Source organism: Sorghum bicolor, chromosome 4 (genome assembly GCF_000003195.3).
Source record: "Sorghum bicolor cultivar BTx623 chromosome 4, Sorghum_bicolor_NCBIv3, whole genome shotgun sequence".
Classification (NCBI taxonomy): Eukaryota; Viridiplantae; Streptophyta; class Magnoliopsida; order Poales; family Poaceae; genus Sorghum; species Sorghum bicolor.
Genome location: NC_012873.2, coordinates 58,646,864 through 58,661,718, shown reverse-complemented (window position 1 = coordinate 58,661,718; position 14,855 = coordinate 58,646,864). Strand labels below are relative to the sequence as shown.

General features: G+C 45.9%; 1 protein-coding gene across 2 annotated transcripts; it reads right to left on the bottom strand.

Annotated features, from left to right (window-relative positions):
• LOC8075712 (probable mannan synthase 6) lies at positions 8,209 to 11,879 on the bottom strand. Of its 2 annotated transcripts, none has more exons than XM_021458642.1 (10): positions 11,599 to 11,879; positions 11,120 to 11,481; positions 10,677 to 10,775; positions 10,240 to 10,492; positions 9,716 to 9,826; positions 9,494 to 9,630; positions 9,292 to 9,405; positions 8,995 to 9,194; positions 8,718 to 8,906; positions 8,209 to 8,620 (listed from the first exon to the last, which is right to left on the bottom strand). In XM_021458642.1, exons 1-10 carry the CDS (start codon positions 11,603 to 11,605, stop codon positions 8,458 to 8,460), a joined length of 1,635 nt encoding a protein of 544 aa, XP_021314317.1. In that variant the 5' UTR covers positions 11,606 to 11,879; the 3' UTR covers positions 8,209 to 8,457. The 2 variants fall into 2 exon arrangements, with proteins under 2 accessions (XP_021314317.1, XP_021314318.1); XM_021458643.1 differs by having other exon boundaries at positions 11,120 to 11,478.

Here is a 14,855-nt window from a genome sequence, read left to right as displayed (position 1 = left end):
GGCCTGGCTTGGGCCAGCCTCGACGGGGCGCCCGCAGTGGCTCTCACTGGCCACCGTATAAAACCGGCCGCTCACCGCCCCGCTAGGGTTTCCCAAGCACTGTTCACACGTTCGGCCGCGGCGCCAGTCCTCTCTCTCGCTCGTGCTCTCGCCCCCGTCCTCCACCGTCCTCGTCGCGCCCCAGCCGGTGGTGGCGCACCTCCTCCTACCCTCTGGTAAGCGATTTGGGTCAGTGGTACGCGGCGCGCTGCGTTGCCCCTCTCCGTCGCGTGTACTCCTTTCTTTCCTCTCTTGTTCCGATTGGCCATGCTCTTGTTGTGGATGCTGCGATTGATTGTAGTTTTTACTGGTACGCGGCGCGCTGCGTTGCCCCTTGTCGTATTGCTCTAGTTCTCGATTTTCATTGTGCGAGCTTTCGATCTATGTGCATCATGGATTAGGGTTGCATAGTGTGTGACCAAATGTCGAATTTTTGCTGAGCTTTGGAGAACTGGTCAATGATTTGGTAATGGATCTGGGTGGCGCAGCATGTACTGTCGCAGCCGATCCTAAAACCGACTAGGGTTTAGTTCATACTGCTGCTCCTTTGTATTAATTGGTTCCCCATTCTTAGATACCCCATCTGGTTAGCCGTTTGTACCTATCTGATATGGGTGGCGCATCAGTTTGGTGTCGCAGCCGATCGTTGCCTATATTGTACTAATTGTAGCTTATTTATTGTTTAGCTCCATGGATCCTTCAATTAGGCGTCGCAGGCTCATTGTTAGGGGTGCTGCAATGGTTGCTGTGATGAGTGCTTGGTTCTTTATTAGATTCAAACGGATGACATCCCATAGGAGAGGGATTACCTACGGCCCCATGTCTGTCAGAGACCAAGAGAGGGCAGCAAACCTTAGGTTCATTCATGACAGTAATGACACTTCTTGTGTGGAGCTTCTTAGGATGAAGAGAGCCCCTTTCTTCCAACTCTGTAACCTGTTTCGCACTAGGGGCCTGTTAAGAGATAGCATTAACTCACAGATTGAAGAGCAAGTTGCTATGTTCCTATTAGTAGTTGGCCATAACATAAGGTTTAGGGTCATCAAGCACACTCTCAGAAGGTCAACTGAAACCATCAGTAGATATTTCCAGGAAGTGTTCTATGCTGTTGGTGAACTGAGAAATGAAATGATTGTTGCCCCAGCTACCTCTGTCCACCCAAAAATTCAAGGCAGCAGAAGGTGCAATCCCTTCTTCAAGGTGGGACTTTGTCACTTCAGCTATTCCATAGTCACTGTTAGGAGGTAGATGTTGATGAATTTGTTTTCTTTAGGATTGTGTAGGGGCCATTGATGGAACACATGTGTTGGCTAGAGTTCCTGAAAGACATAGAGCGGCTTTCATGGGCAGGAAGCATACTACCACCCAAAATGTCATGGCTGCAGTTGATTTTGACCTAAGGTTTACTTATGTGTTAGCTGGCTGGGAAGGCTCAGCACATGATGCTAGAATCCTAGCTCATGCATTGGAGAAGGATGATGGTCTTAAGGTACCAACAGGTATGTTGGTACTTCCTTAGTTTTCATACCGGGCAGTAGCAGAGTTTAGAGTCCCACCATTCTAACATTGTCGTTCTTTCCTTATCTCTAGGCAAATTCTATCTTGTAGATGCTGGTTATGCCTTGAGGCCTGGGTTTCTACCCCCCTACCGAGGCACAAGATATCATCTCAGTGAATTTGGAGTGAGGAGGCCCCAGAATCCTAGAGAGTTGTTCAATCTGAGGCATTCTTCCTTGAGGGTGACAGTAGAAAGGGCATTTGGGTCTCTTAAGAATAGGTTCATGATCCTTGACAGCAAGCCATTTCACCCATACAAAACCCAAGTTAAGCTTGTCCTAGCCTGTTGTATAGTTTACAACTGGATACTCAGGTATGGTGTTGATGAAATCATTCCTACCGAAGAGAATTGGGTGCCCAATCCTGTTAATCAGCATGGCCCTAGTGACAATAATATGGACAACATCACTTGGGTAGCAAAGAGGGATACTTGGGCCAACCAGATGTGGGAAACTAGGAATGGGGTGCACTCAAACTAGAATTGGGCAGCAGTATGAATGAACTCTATTATGTCAGACTAGTGTTATATGTATGAGACCATTTCCTAAGGCAATGATGCCATTTTTCATGTAATTTCTAGAGATGTTTTATTTGATATTATTTGATGTATCAGACTTTGTTGTTGCTTTCATTATTGATCTAATATTATCAAATGTACTGTTTATTTCTCCTGCATGTACTACTATTACTTGGGTAGCTATGGCTGGGCTTGATGGGTTTAACATTTTTGGGGATGAGGGCCATGTAAATCCTGAGGTGGCTGAGGTGCAAGAGGTGCAAGTGCCTACACAATGCAATGGTGGAGCAGCAAGGCTGAACTGGACCGCTGTCATGTCCACCTATGTTCTCAGCAAGTTCTCTGATTTGGTCAGTGAGGGTGTTAGGACTGACAAAGGTTTCAAAGACTGCCATGTGAATGCAGTGGCCAGGGAACTTCAAGCCTACATTGGGCAGCATGTAACTAGGACACAGGTGTACAACCATCTGCGCAAATGGAGGACAAAGTGGGTGAAGATCTGTAGGCTGAAAGACTTAAAAGGAGCCAACTGGGATGAAGACTTGTGCATGATAACTCTAGACCCAGAACACTACCATGGCCATGTTAGGGTAAGGGTTTCTCTGGAATGTTAGTATCTGTCATATCAATGTACTTACTAACTGAGTTCCTTGTGTAGGATCATGCAAAGGATGCTGAGTTCCTCAATGTTCCTATTGTTGACTACCAGTACATGCAGACCATTTTTGGTGTTGGTGTGGCTACTGGTCGTTTTGCAATAGGCAGCAATGAGCCACTCGGCCATCCTACAGCAGAACAAGAAACCATTGACTTGGAGAAAGAGACACCCGCAAAGAACAAGGCAGAACCCTCCAGCAGCAATGTGAAGGCCCATGCAGAAGACAACAAGAAGAGGAAGAGAGTACTTAGTGATGAAGACATGGCTGCAATGACTGCATTCACTGATGCGATCTGGGGATTGAACCATGCAGTGAGTGAAGGGAACAATAATGAGGCAGCACCTGGTATCTATCAAGCAGTCATGGGTGTCCCAAATATCAGCAGGCCTGAACTGATGATCTGTCTCAACTATCTAATGGAGCACAAGGGTCCTGCCAGGGTATTCCTTCAGATGGTTGAATGTGACAAAGAGATGTGGTGCAGGCAGCACCTGGAGAAGTCTAGCCACTGAATGACAGCATGAGTAGTGCATAGTAGTTGATCAGCAATGCATGAATGCTAGCAGTTAGCCCATTTTTGATAACAAGCTACAGATAGTAGGATTCTTTAGTAGAGTTAGCCTGGGTTTATATCATGATGCAAAACTGGAAACATTTGCCATGTTTAGCTGCTTGTAATCATGTATTTATGACTGTCATTTGCTATTATGCTACGAGGACATGTGAACCATTTGCTATTGTGCTGTGTTATTTCCTTAATTCTGAAATGGTGCTTTGGTACTGTGCAGTCATGAAGAAGTTTTATGTGGTGTTTGTTGGGCGCAAGCCAGGGGTCTACTTGTCCTGGGAAGATTGTCATCCGCAGGTTGACCATTTTCCATGAAATCTACACAAAAGCTACAGATCTTACCACGAAGCTGAGCATGCCTTTGCCGAATTCCATCGCAAGAACAATGCCATCACTTGAAGCGTCAATCCATTCCAAGCAAAACCCGAGCACTACGAACAAATGAAGGCCGCACCTAAGGATCGTGCTGTGTCTATCAAATATGTTGTACTAGTCATCGTTTTCGCCACTATCGTTGTTGTGCAGGCGTACTTGTTGTATCGTATGTAGTTGTTGAACCTTCTGTTGTAGCCTCGAACTATAAGTATGGCCTCATGAGTTTGCTGGTGCATGTAACATAAACCAAATTTGTTCAGGACATACATAAACAGCTAGATTTGAACCACCATTGTCCCTGGTAACAGCTAGATTCAAACACCACACAACTAACAAGTCTGAAGATCTACCATTTGCAACTGGGTTCATGAAAAGATAACATCAATGAGTACTTAACAGCATTGCCCATAGCTAACAAGTCTGAAGATCTACCAACACACTTATCTAGCCAACTCAAACAACATTGTTTGGTTGCTTACAAAAGGGGTTGCACCAATACAGTAGGCGCAATCAAAAGGTGCCAGCCACGACAACCATTGGTTAGTCCATAATCTAACGTTTGATGAAGTTTGGCTTCAGCAAAAGATAACAGGAATGTGTACTGACACATTTACGGCACACTTCAGTTAGTCTTGAAGACCATAGCAGCAACCAGGAGGATGATCACCCTAACCAGACAGTACATCAGGAACATCAGCGTGTTCTTCTCCACCTTCGCAACAATGGCCTGCCTCTGATAGCCCCTGCAAATACGCTCTGCCATCCTCTTGGTCCTATTAACTTCTTCCTGCAGAACAACCCTCTGAGCAGTAGGAGTATCATTCCTCTCCAAGGATCGCTGCAGTGCTTCAGAGACCCTTGCCTCGTTGCGCTTGGCTTGCTTGACAGCCTTCCAAACATCCTTTAGGCTTTCCTGAATCCTTTCAGGCCAGGGCTCGTCAAGCCATTCGACGAACTGACATTGCTCCTCCTCATTCTAATTCAATGAAAAACCAGTTTGCATAACACATTAGTGGGGACAAGATTCAAATGACAAATACAAAGTCAGGAAAGGAACCACCTGAAGGGCACACCCCAGGAAGCGACGGCCTACGTGCTTGCCACCGATTGCCTTCTTCAGCGTCGCATGGCGAGAATGAGCACACTTGGGTATACGAACAATGCCCAAGCCTGACCACTCTGGCTCTAGGACCGCGTCAGGAACCGCACTGTCGCTGTTGTCCTATTACCAAAACGAGATGGACGATTCAATTATCTCAACCCTAACTGCAATTTGGTACAAGACGGCTAGGACAAACCAAAAGAGATTGATAATCAAATCGGGGATCACATCGGGGATTAATCATGTATACAGAATCAAATCTCTTGTAGAGAACAAGGAAAAGAGGGTATTGGGGGAGAGAGGGGATTTAATCGAAACCCTAGGTGCGCGTGTGGAGAAATCTTGCCTGCGAATCGGAGAGGAGCTGGGTGGCGCTGTGGTTGCTTGAGTCCGCTGGGTGAGTCTCCTCGGCGTGCACAGATTGCATCCTCGACGCTGTGTCGTCGCTGTGGACAACGGCGGCCGGACCACGCCGTGGCTCTTCACGGTCGGAGAAGCATGGGCACCCGGTGGCACCTTCGTAGCGACGGAGACTGCGCCGCATCGCGCTTGACCCTCCACCTTCCGGCGCGTCCGACATCGAGCTCGGGGGAGCCTCGGCCAAGACGACGGAGAGCTCGGGGAACGGAGCGGACTTCGGGTGAGGGAGAAGGGAGGTGAATGAATGAGGGCTGAGGCGAGGAAGTCGAAGGGGTAAGGGCCGGGCTGATATCGTGGGGGAGACCGCGGGGTAAACCCACCGAAACAGAGAAACGGTTCCCTCACCCATGGATGTACATCCAACCAAACAGATGTCCTTGGGCCTCAGCAATACAAGCCAACTGTATAAGCAGTGAACCAAACAAAAACCAGCCCAGGCAAAAGTACCAGCCCAGCCAACCAAACAGAGGCCTGTTGGGCGAGGTAGACTAGGCCTAATGTGCCCTGGCTTACAATTGGGGCTAGGCTAAAAACAACCAGGCTACCAAACAGACCCTACCAGGATGAATACAGTATTTTCCCGTTCTCAAAATTTTTTAGAGTGTAAATTTATCTCCGTGTTTGAGCTTCGGGTGGCTTTATTCAGGTTTACAGGAATTTCTGGAAACGTGGTAAACTAGAGAATTGTTACATACAAGATAATATAATGTAGACTTTTTTTTGGCTTGATTTCAAAGGAAAGTAGTAAAAAACCTTCGTGCTTTGGTATCGGTTATTCATGCTTCGTTAACGCTCATGTAAAAAGGTGTTGAGGGCAACAAGCGGTGTGTTGCCAAACTGTTATATTGTTGTAGAACACATGATCTCGATTTTAGCTGTGGCTACGAAACATCTTGTGTATTTTTTAATTGTCCTCGCTGTAATGAACGGATAATCACCTATTTGTACGTACAGGAGACAAATATTTGACTTGTTTGTCAAACACTAAAGAATGAATTGCTATTTTGAAGCAGGCATCTTTCTTTTATCTTGTCGGAATAAACAACTTTATTGTCCGTATTTTATACCGACGGTGCCTTTTTAGGACGGAAAAAATACCTACTACTAGTACTACCACTCTACCAGTGGTATATCGGGCCTTTTTTCGCTAGTGTAATATTTTTATTTATTTGTGTCAAATATTTTCTAATCATAGACTAAATAAGGTTAAAAGATTTGTCTCACGATTACAGGCAAACTGTGTAATTAGTTTTTGTTTTCGTCTATATTTAGTGCTTTATTTATGTGACTCAAGATTCGATGTGACGGAGAATCTTGAAAACTTTTTTAAATTTGGGTGGGAACTAAAGGCCTTGGTAAAGCATGGAGATCGACTGGGGGTCCATCATGCCTCCATGGTCACGGGGGGAACCTGTTTAAAAAATGCATCCATAGCCTTCGGTTTTGAAAACTAGTGCGCCACCGCCAAGTAATGGATGCTTCTAGTTCCAGACAGGTCTCGTTTAGATTCTGTGTTATATCGAATTTTTTCTCTCTCTATATATATAATATTAAGTATAAACTAAAAAAATAACTAATTATATAATTTATCTTTAATTTATGAGATGATTATTTTGAGCCTAGTTAATTCATAATTGAATAATATTTGTCAAACATAAATAAAAATTTTACAGTGTTCGTTTTACAAAATTTTTAGAACTATACAAAGCCTTATCGAAACTCGAAAGTGTGCAAGATACAACCCTTGAAATACAGTGCTACTTTTTGTTTAAAAAATACAGTACTACTCAAAATGAGAAGACGTTGATTGGGTTGTTAAAATTTAAAAGATATTAAAGCAATTTTGTTTTATTTGATAATTATTATCTAATTATAGATTTAATTAAGTTTAAAAAATTCGTTTCACAAATTATTCTTTAACTATGTTTTTAGTTTTATAAATAATTTATATTTAATAATTTATATATGTGTCCAAACGTGAGGGATCGAGAACTTTAGCGTCCCTAATCAAACAGACCTTGAAATCACGCTCAAATCAGGTCTAGTACCAGTCATCCATAACGGAAATCACGCTCAAAGCAGGCCTTGAAATCACGCTCAAATCAGCCTGGACCTGGACGGAAGCGTACGTTTCCGGCTTTCCGCTCGCGTACTGCCGGGGCGCTAACGCCGTAGCACGCGAAACGAGAAACTCCGTGGCACGCGAACCCAGAGACCAGAGTGTCCAGACTCGTCACAGTCGCCGATCTCGAACGGCGATGCGGCGACGCATCGTGCCGCACCATCCGACCTGACGGATGCGTGTTGTCGCTGCCTTGCCCTCTCGATTCGTCGGTTCGGTCAAAGCAAAATGCATCCCCGGACGCGCGATTTCCACCGGCGAACGGTGCGACCTCGGGCTCGCCGACGACCGCAGGGCTGTCTCTCACAGTCACGTCACTACAGAGCAGCCGCCGAACCGATGGGCAACAAGCAGCAGTGAGAGGCTTTTTTAGCTTTAGACCTGATTCTCTTTTGGGCCCTCCAGTCTGGTCTTACGGGCTTTTCCCCGTCAAGCCCATCTCGTTTCCGACCTAATTCCGCATCATGTTCACGGGCCTTCCCTGGCCGCACCGGATGATTTCGGGCCTTCATCTGTCAAGCCCGTCTCGCCTCTGGTTCCGCATCAAGTTCAGGACTCGGGAGTCAAAATCCTTCAATGTCTTGTGAGCAGCAATTGTAGCCACTCATGAATTATCTCTTCTAGTGCGTATGCACATGAATTTTACCATTTTCATATGGTTTTTTAGATCACGTTTGAATCTCAAGTTTTATGACGATGTACTATAGATGTACATCATCTCAAAAATTCTAAATTCTGTTAAGTATGTTTTTCTAGAAGGTTTTTATGATTCTATCGAAGATATGGTTGTATTGGATATTTTCACTTCAAGCATGCCGGCAAGATCTGATCGTCTGTACACAACTCTTATATCTAAATACACTGGTTGTGTTTCAGATATATCAACAGGTAAATCAACAGGTTTCAGATGCAATTTTCTGCACCGAGTAGATTAATAGATTTGTCTCAACCTCCGATGTGCTTATCCTATCTTGAAGTATAAAACATCTCTACTTCATTGCACACAATACCTGCCCTTTTGTAGATCATTAATACAAGACCTTCATCTGAGCAATCATGATATTGCAACCAAAAATTTCGATTGTGTCTTGCAATTGGTCAGTCTTGGGAGACACTGAGACCAATGAACTGAAATCCAATTGCAAAATACATGATCGATTGAGGAAGAACAAAGAGGTAAAAATAGTCATCTCTGTAGAAGTAGTCGAAGCATGCCGAGGCCAAAAGGAATAGTCCGATAAATACCTCCAAGAAATGGAACCTGACACGAATCAGGATAGCAAATTAGCACCAAGGCCCAAAGCTATGATACAATGAGGTGTACAGATCTGCTGAATATGTTATCCTCTAGAAAATACCTGTCTTTGAAACGATAGTTCCCTGTAAGACTGGCAATCGATTTCAGCTTCTGCAAGTTCCCCAGCTTTTGTGTAACAATCCATTCATTGGCCCTGTCAGCTTCGAAAAACCCTATCAAGATGGCTTTAAACCGATGCAACGCCATTACATTCTCAAATAAGACCCACAGTATAATCAGATGGATAGACCTGCAAGACATTAGGAATTCAGGATATAGTATATTCTCGAGTAACGTTTTGTAGTTATAAAACTTAAGAAAGGTAACACCGAGCTAACCTTGGAGTCCCAACAGAGTTGAGAAGAGTGATAGCTGTAGGGATGTAGATCAGCTCCCACACAGGAATCTGCGCTTCTGGTAATAGAATGTAAAGAGGAATCAGGACGCTGAAAAAGAAGAAGGTGAAGAAGGTGCCTATGATCCTCCGGGCAATGAAGAAGTCATAGATGATATACAACTTCTTCCAAACCGACACTTTCTGCACAGGAAAACAACAGAACATACAGATAAACAATCGTATGACAACATTTTCATGTCACTGCATGTCAGGGAGTAGGTTGGTGTACAAGACTAACCTTGGCAGCAAGAATTTCCCAGAACATTTTCTTGAACAGGAGCGCAGGTCCACATGACCAGCGATGCTGCTGGGACCGGTACGCCTTGAGAGTACTTGGCAGCTCATTCTTGACCTGAAAGCAAATTGCAATCTCGGATCAGTTTGATAAAAGTTTTGTCTGACATGATAGTATCTTGGATCAATTTGTCAGAGCTGTGAACCTTTATGCTCCCAACGTAAACGAATTCCCAGCCCAAGAGCCCTGCTCTGAGTGCCAAGTCCATGTCCTCAGCAGTAGTTCGGTCCTCCCAACCCCCGGACTCGACAATCGCTTGCGTTCTCCATACTCCAGCAGTTCCTTGAGTGCATGAATAGATAGCATTCTCATTTATCGAACACAGCTGAAGTTGATAGCGTGCATGAGCAATTGCGATCAAGGATACCGTTGTAGCCAAAGAAGTTGCAGAGTGAAGATCCAGCTTCCTGCTCCACCTTGAAATGGTAGTCCATGGACATCTCTTGCATTCTCGTCAGCAAGCAGTCGTTGGCATTCACTACAGGGCAGCTTAAACAAAAGCTCTGTCAGCGGATGGAACTACATCTTGACATGGGATAAAGCAGGACGCAAGCTGGAATTGAACTGACTGATGAACGTAGATAATTGGGCCTTGTGGATCTACTTTGCTTTCACTAACTAGATGAGGCCGAAAGCTCAGAAAATAGGCCCAATATTGCAAATGGTTTTCAGTGGCCTGCTTGAAGCCCAAACACACCGAAGTAGTACTTCGTCACCACTCGACAGGGCAGAGCCAGCAAGCTCAGCTGCAGGCAACTTGCTTCTGTTCACTTACCCCCCCCCCCCCCCCCCCAAAAAAAAAAAGGAAAACAATGGCAATTGACAATCGTTGTCGGCTGGCGGTGCGCGCTAGAGAGAGAGAGAGAGAGAGAGAGAGAGAGAGAGACTCACCGAACTTCCAGCGCGTCTGCACGAGCGCGAGGCTTGGGTTGTGGACGAGGAACGGGACGGTCTTGACGAGGAAGTCCGGCGCCGGCTGGAAGTCGGCGTCGAACATGGCGACGAACTCGCAGCCGCGCACGTAGGCGTGGCGCATCCCTTCCTTGAGGTTGCCGGCCTTGTACCCGGCCCTGTCCTTGCGCGTCTCGTACTTGACGTTGATCCCCTCCGCGGCCCACCGCTCGCACTCGCCCTTCACCAGCTCCTGCCCAACCAAATTGTGGGTTTACGCTTCAATCTCGAAAGAAAGGGAAGAAAATGGCAACTTTTTTTTTGTTGTTGTCTGGCTCCCGGTTTTTGTGATGCATGCATGTTTCTCCCGTGGCAATTGCCAGGCATTCCGAAGTGACAGTGGCAGGTGAAAACGAAGTCCTCCCGATCTCACTCACCTTGATGACGGCGTCGGTGGAGTCGTCCAGCACCTGCACTATCAGTCGATCTACCGGCCATGTGAGCCTGCAAGCTGCCCCTATTGATAGCTGGTACACCTGCGTAGTAAGCGTTTCAGGCTCCTGTCAGAGATGTGCCCATCCATGATTACTCTGAAAATTTGAAGACAAAACATCCCTTGCTCTGCATTCTGATCCACTTTTACCCTTAACAGAACTATGACCAGTGGAGTACGTGTAGTAGTAATGCAAAGTTAATTGGTTCGATGCAAACTCTTAGAGACTAATTAAAGAGATCAGATGCTGCTCTTTAAGCGCTTGAGGATCAGCACTTCAGCAATTAGCTTACTCTGACAGTCTGACTGACCGTCTGAGTTCACCGAGAGCAGCAGAGTCCGGAAGAACACAGAGACGCCAGAGACAAACGTAGTACGGTACATTACCTCCTTCTCGTTGTACATGGGGATCTGGACGAGCACCATGGGATAAGCAGCTGCCTCCTCGTCCTTGTCGGGCCGCGCGATGGGGTCGCACCTGTACACCCGCGACGGCCGCCGGCGCCGCAGCTTCATCACGGAGCTGACCGCGCCCAGGAACACCTTCTCGGCCAGCACGATCACCGACATGGCCGTGCACAGCAGCACCGCGGCCCGGAGCAGCGGCACCAGCAGCCCGGCCCTGACCTCCGCCCACCCCTGGAGCAGCGACTCCACGAAGGCGGCGATCGTCGCTGACAACGACAACCGGCGGCCGTACGCGCCCAAGAAGACGACGTCACCGACGGCGCGCAACGCGTGGCCACCTGCTGCATTGCCACCGGCGCGCCAGCGGGAAGAGATTAAAGACGTATAGCCCATTTAGCAGAAGGAACTGATTGCTCCTCGTCCTGGCAGCAAGAAAGAAGCTGAGTGAGTGTACGTACCTTCCATGGCTGCTGGCGTCCAGCGGCGTCGTCGCACTTGAGTTCAGGCGCTGCTCGTTTGAGGAGGCAAAGGCAACGGTGGTGGTTGTGGCATGGAGATAGAGAGAGAGGCCACAGAGTGGGAGACTTGCCGATCGAGTTACTGCAAGATCGGATTGACTAAATAGGCGCCGTCTGAGTCAGATCTACTAGGGCACACACGACTCTGGTCTCTCGCTCGCATCCAGCCGGCACACTGCAGTGGTTGTTAGCCTCTGTCAGTTTGTCAGCATCTGCGCGATCGCGAACCTATGGAGTATTTGACGTATTCCTGCTCTGGTTCCATGCGCACGAGAAAGGGTAACAAGGTTTTCTCGTCACACGTTGCCATGTGAGGCCTGCGGGGATAGACTAGTGTAGCTTTTGGACGCTCTGGGCAGTGTTTTGCGCAGCGGAGCACAGAGCCAAAATGACCGCATCCAATGGACAGTGCGGTTGGTTGGCTCGGCTGAGGCTGACTGTGTCGAGTGTCGACCGAGCTAGGGAGGCCCAAGCATTTGCTGGGTCCGCTTGCATGCAGTTGATGAATTGCATGTGACAGCCTGTAGGATAGTAGCTACGCGCAATTCCAGTGACGTTCGCAGCAACGTGTTTGGTGCATCAAATTAATTGCAGCGATGGATAGATGCTTAACTACTCGTAATCGTAGCAGCCACACTCGGCACCTTTGTACTTTTTTTTGGTTTATATATGCGCATCTTTGAGTGTGTGCCAATTATTGGAGCACGTCCATATGTGCCATCGTAGAAAATCTCTGGCGTTGATGGCTAGGGTGCATATATGCTTTGCTTCGGGGACGCCGGGAGAATCGGTGGCGGCTGAGATCACACGATTAATGTTTCAAATTAGCAAGATGGTCCACGCATTTACGTGGATATAGTGTCCTGTTAAATTCTTGTGCTATGCTCTATTGGAATCTATTAGCTACTAATAGTTAGCTAGCTATTTATAACTAATATTAGCTAGCTAACTATTAATTGCTATTAGCTGGTTTTATCCAACTAGTAGAATAGTTGTTAGATGATATTCAACTAACAATTAGACTAGCTTAATTGTTAGTTGAACTCATTTGGATCCAAAGGATCTAATTATTATATATGGTAGCTAACCATTAGCTCTATGAATCTAAACATGCCCTACATCTCCCGTCTTGTGTGCTTTCAAATTACTCGTCTGCGCATGAGGCTGCTCAGTTGGCTAGAGTATGGGGTCCAGGCTAGGTGCATGTATGGACGGATGCATTTCCTAGTCGTGTAAATGTTGATGTAGTTCACAGTGCAGTTGAGCTATCGTTGATTAATACAAGGCCATAGAGCCGAGGAGTGTGATAAAAAAATTACTTCATTAGTAATCATTGTTTATGTTTATTGTAGTTAGAAATAGTTGCTCCACCATAAACGAACCACACGCTACATCTTGCTTTATTGCTTTGGTTCATATCACAATCTTGACTCTTGAGCTATAATATATCAATACATGGGACTTGAACTTCGTTTAATTTAGTACCACATATTGTTTGTACAATTCACTCATATCCTGCTTTGTGGACTAATGACTTTGTCGATTTTCCTATTTCTCGTGTGTTGCAAAAGTTTTATCATCAACTATACGGATTACACCTTACTTAGTTTCCTAGTCAACATAACAAACTCATGCTAAAGGCCTAAGCCTAGCAAGCAGGTAATGCCGTTAATTATTTGATTCTCTTCTCTCTATTGCTTGTCTTAGTTATCTCTTTGTGTTGTTGTAGAGTGGGCATCAAACTAATAATTCATATGTAAGCAAGAGAAACAAGTTACATTGGTAACAATTTAAGGGTCACCCTACTGAGTTTGCATGTCAATGCGACAATGGTGGGCGGGGGGCAACTATACATAGGTTCCCGCTCACCACGCTAAGGTAAGTATATTGAAATTTGTTCTCATTTGGTATCATAATGTTTCTGTTGGAATCATATAAGTGATTCAGTCACAAAATGCACACATTTATGGGGAGCTTGATCTATAGCTTGTGTAGTTTTAGGACTAGATTGAGGCAAAAGGAGGGAAGGTGAAGAACAATACTATACTCCCCAAATGGAGTGTGCTTCCTAAGTGAAATAACGGTAAAATATTTCACACATGCATAACTTTGTTGCTAATACATCTCTTTGTGTAAGCTTCATGTAGAGGAAAATGTACAATTGAGGACCATTTTGGGACGGATGACGGGGAGGGGAGGGGGATGAAACTAAAGCAAGCTTTCCTTTGGATCAAACCAAGATTCCATAAGTTTCGGTGGAGAAATGGAAGGCTCCGACCTAAAGAAAGCAAGGCAAAGTGGAATATCAAGGATTAAGAGGGAGGGAATACACTCAATCCATGGGACCATCCCAACATTTTCCTTAGGCAACACCCCCCTGCGCATGCGAAATTAGTCCCCATGCCACGTAACTTCGCCATTTGGAAGCTCACATGAGGTTGGGTTGACCTAAGCCTTTTCCTTAGGGCGACGCTCCAAAACCTCTTTGTGTCCGGGCATGGCTTCCCCGTGCGCTGGAGTGATGCGAGAGGTTGTGTTGCTAGCATGCGCCAACACCACTGTCTTCGCAACCTTGCCTCTGTCGCCTCGTGCCCCATCCACACCTCAGACGTTGCCACCTTTATGATACAAAATTGACTTAGCATCTCGTTCACGATGAAAGCAAGCAGTGTCGTCGAGTTCACGATGGAATCAAGCGTCATCGTCGACTGCTTCCGCTTCCGTCTCCATGGAGTTAGATGTACCCAAACAACAACATGGGTGCATGGTTGATCTCCTTGCCATTGAAGGTGTCTGATCGTCCACAAAAATCCCCCTTAGGGGCTGCTGTTCCCTGGGCGAATCTGCCCTCTCCTCCCAAACAAAGCCCTAGTGCCAAAAATATGAGATTAATTGAATTGGGAATTTGATGATGTCATGGACATACATTAAGTTGGAACGCCTCAACAAAATCACTAAACTAAAAACATTCGGTGTGCCCATATGAGCACTTGTTTGATAGATCTCCACTTTTTGATTTTTTGGTGGAGTGATTGTAGTTGATTCTTGTGAAGAAGCGGTAAGTAGATAAGAATTAATTCTAGAGTGATTTTGACGAGGATTGAAGAGGAAGCAGTGAGAAGCGGATTTTTTGAGCTCTCAACTCCCCGTGTAAACGGAGAATTGATTCTTATTTGTTTCCCAAAAGAAACTGCGTA

Excerpts from the sequence above, each read along its gene's own strand:
- LOC8075712 (XM_021458642.1), bottom strand. Across the intron at positions 10,776-11,119 it reads CCATGTACAACGAGAAGGAG|GTGTACCAGCTATCAATAGG; the intron begins GTAATGTACCGT and ends CTTACTACGCAG. Across the intron at positions 9,406-9,493 it reads TTTACGTTGGGAGCATAAAG|GTCAAGAATGAGCTGCCAAG; the intron begins GTTCACAGCTCT and ends ATTTGCTTTCAG.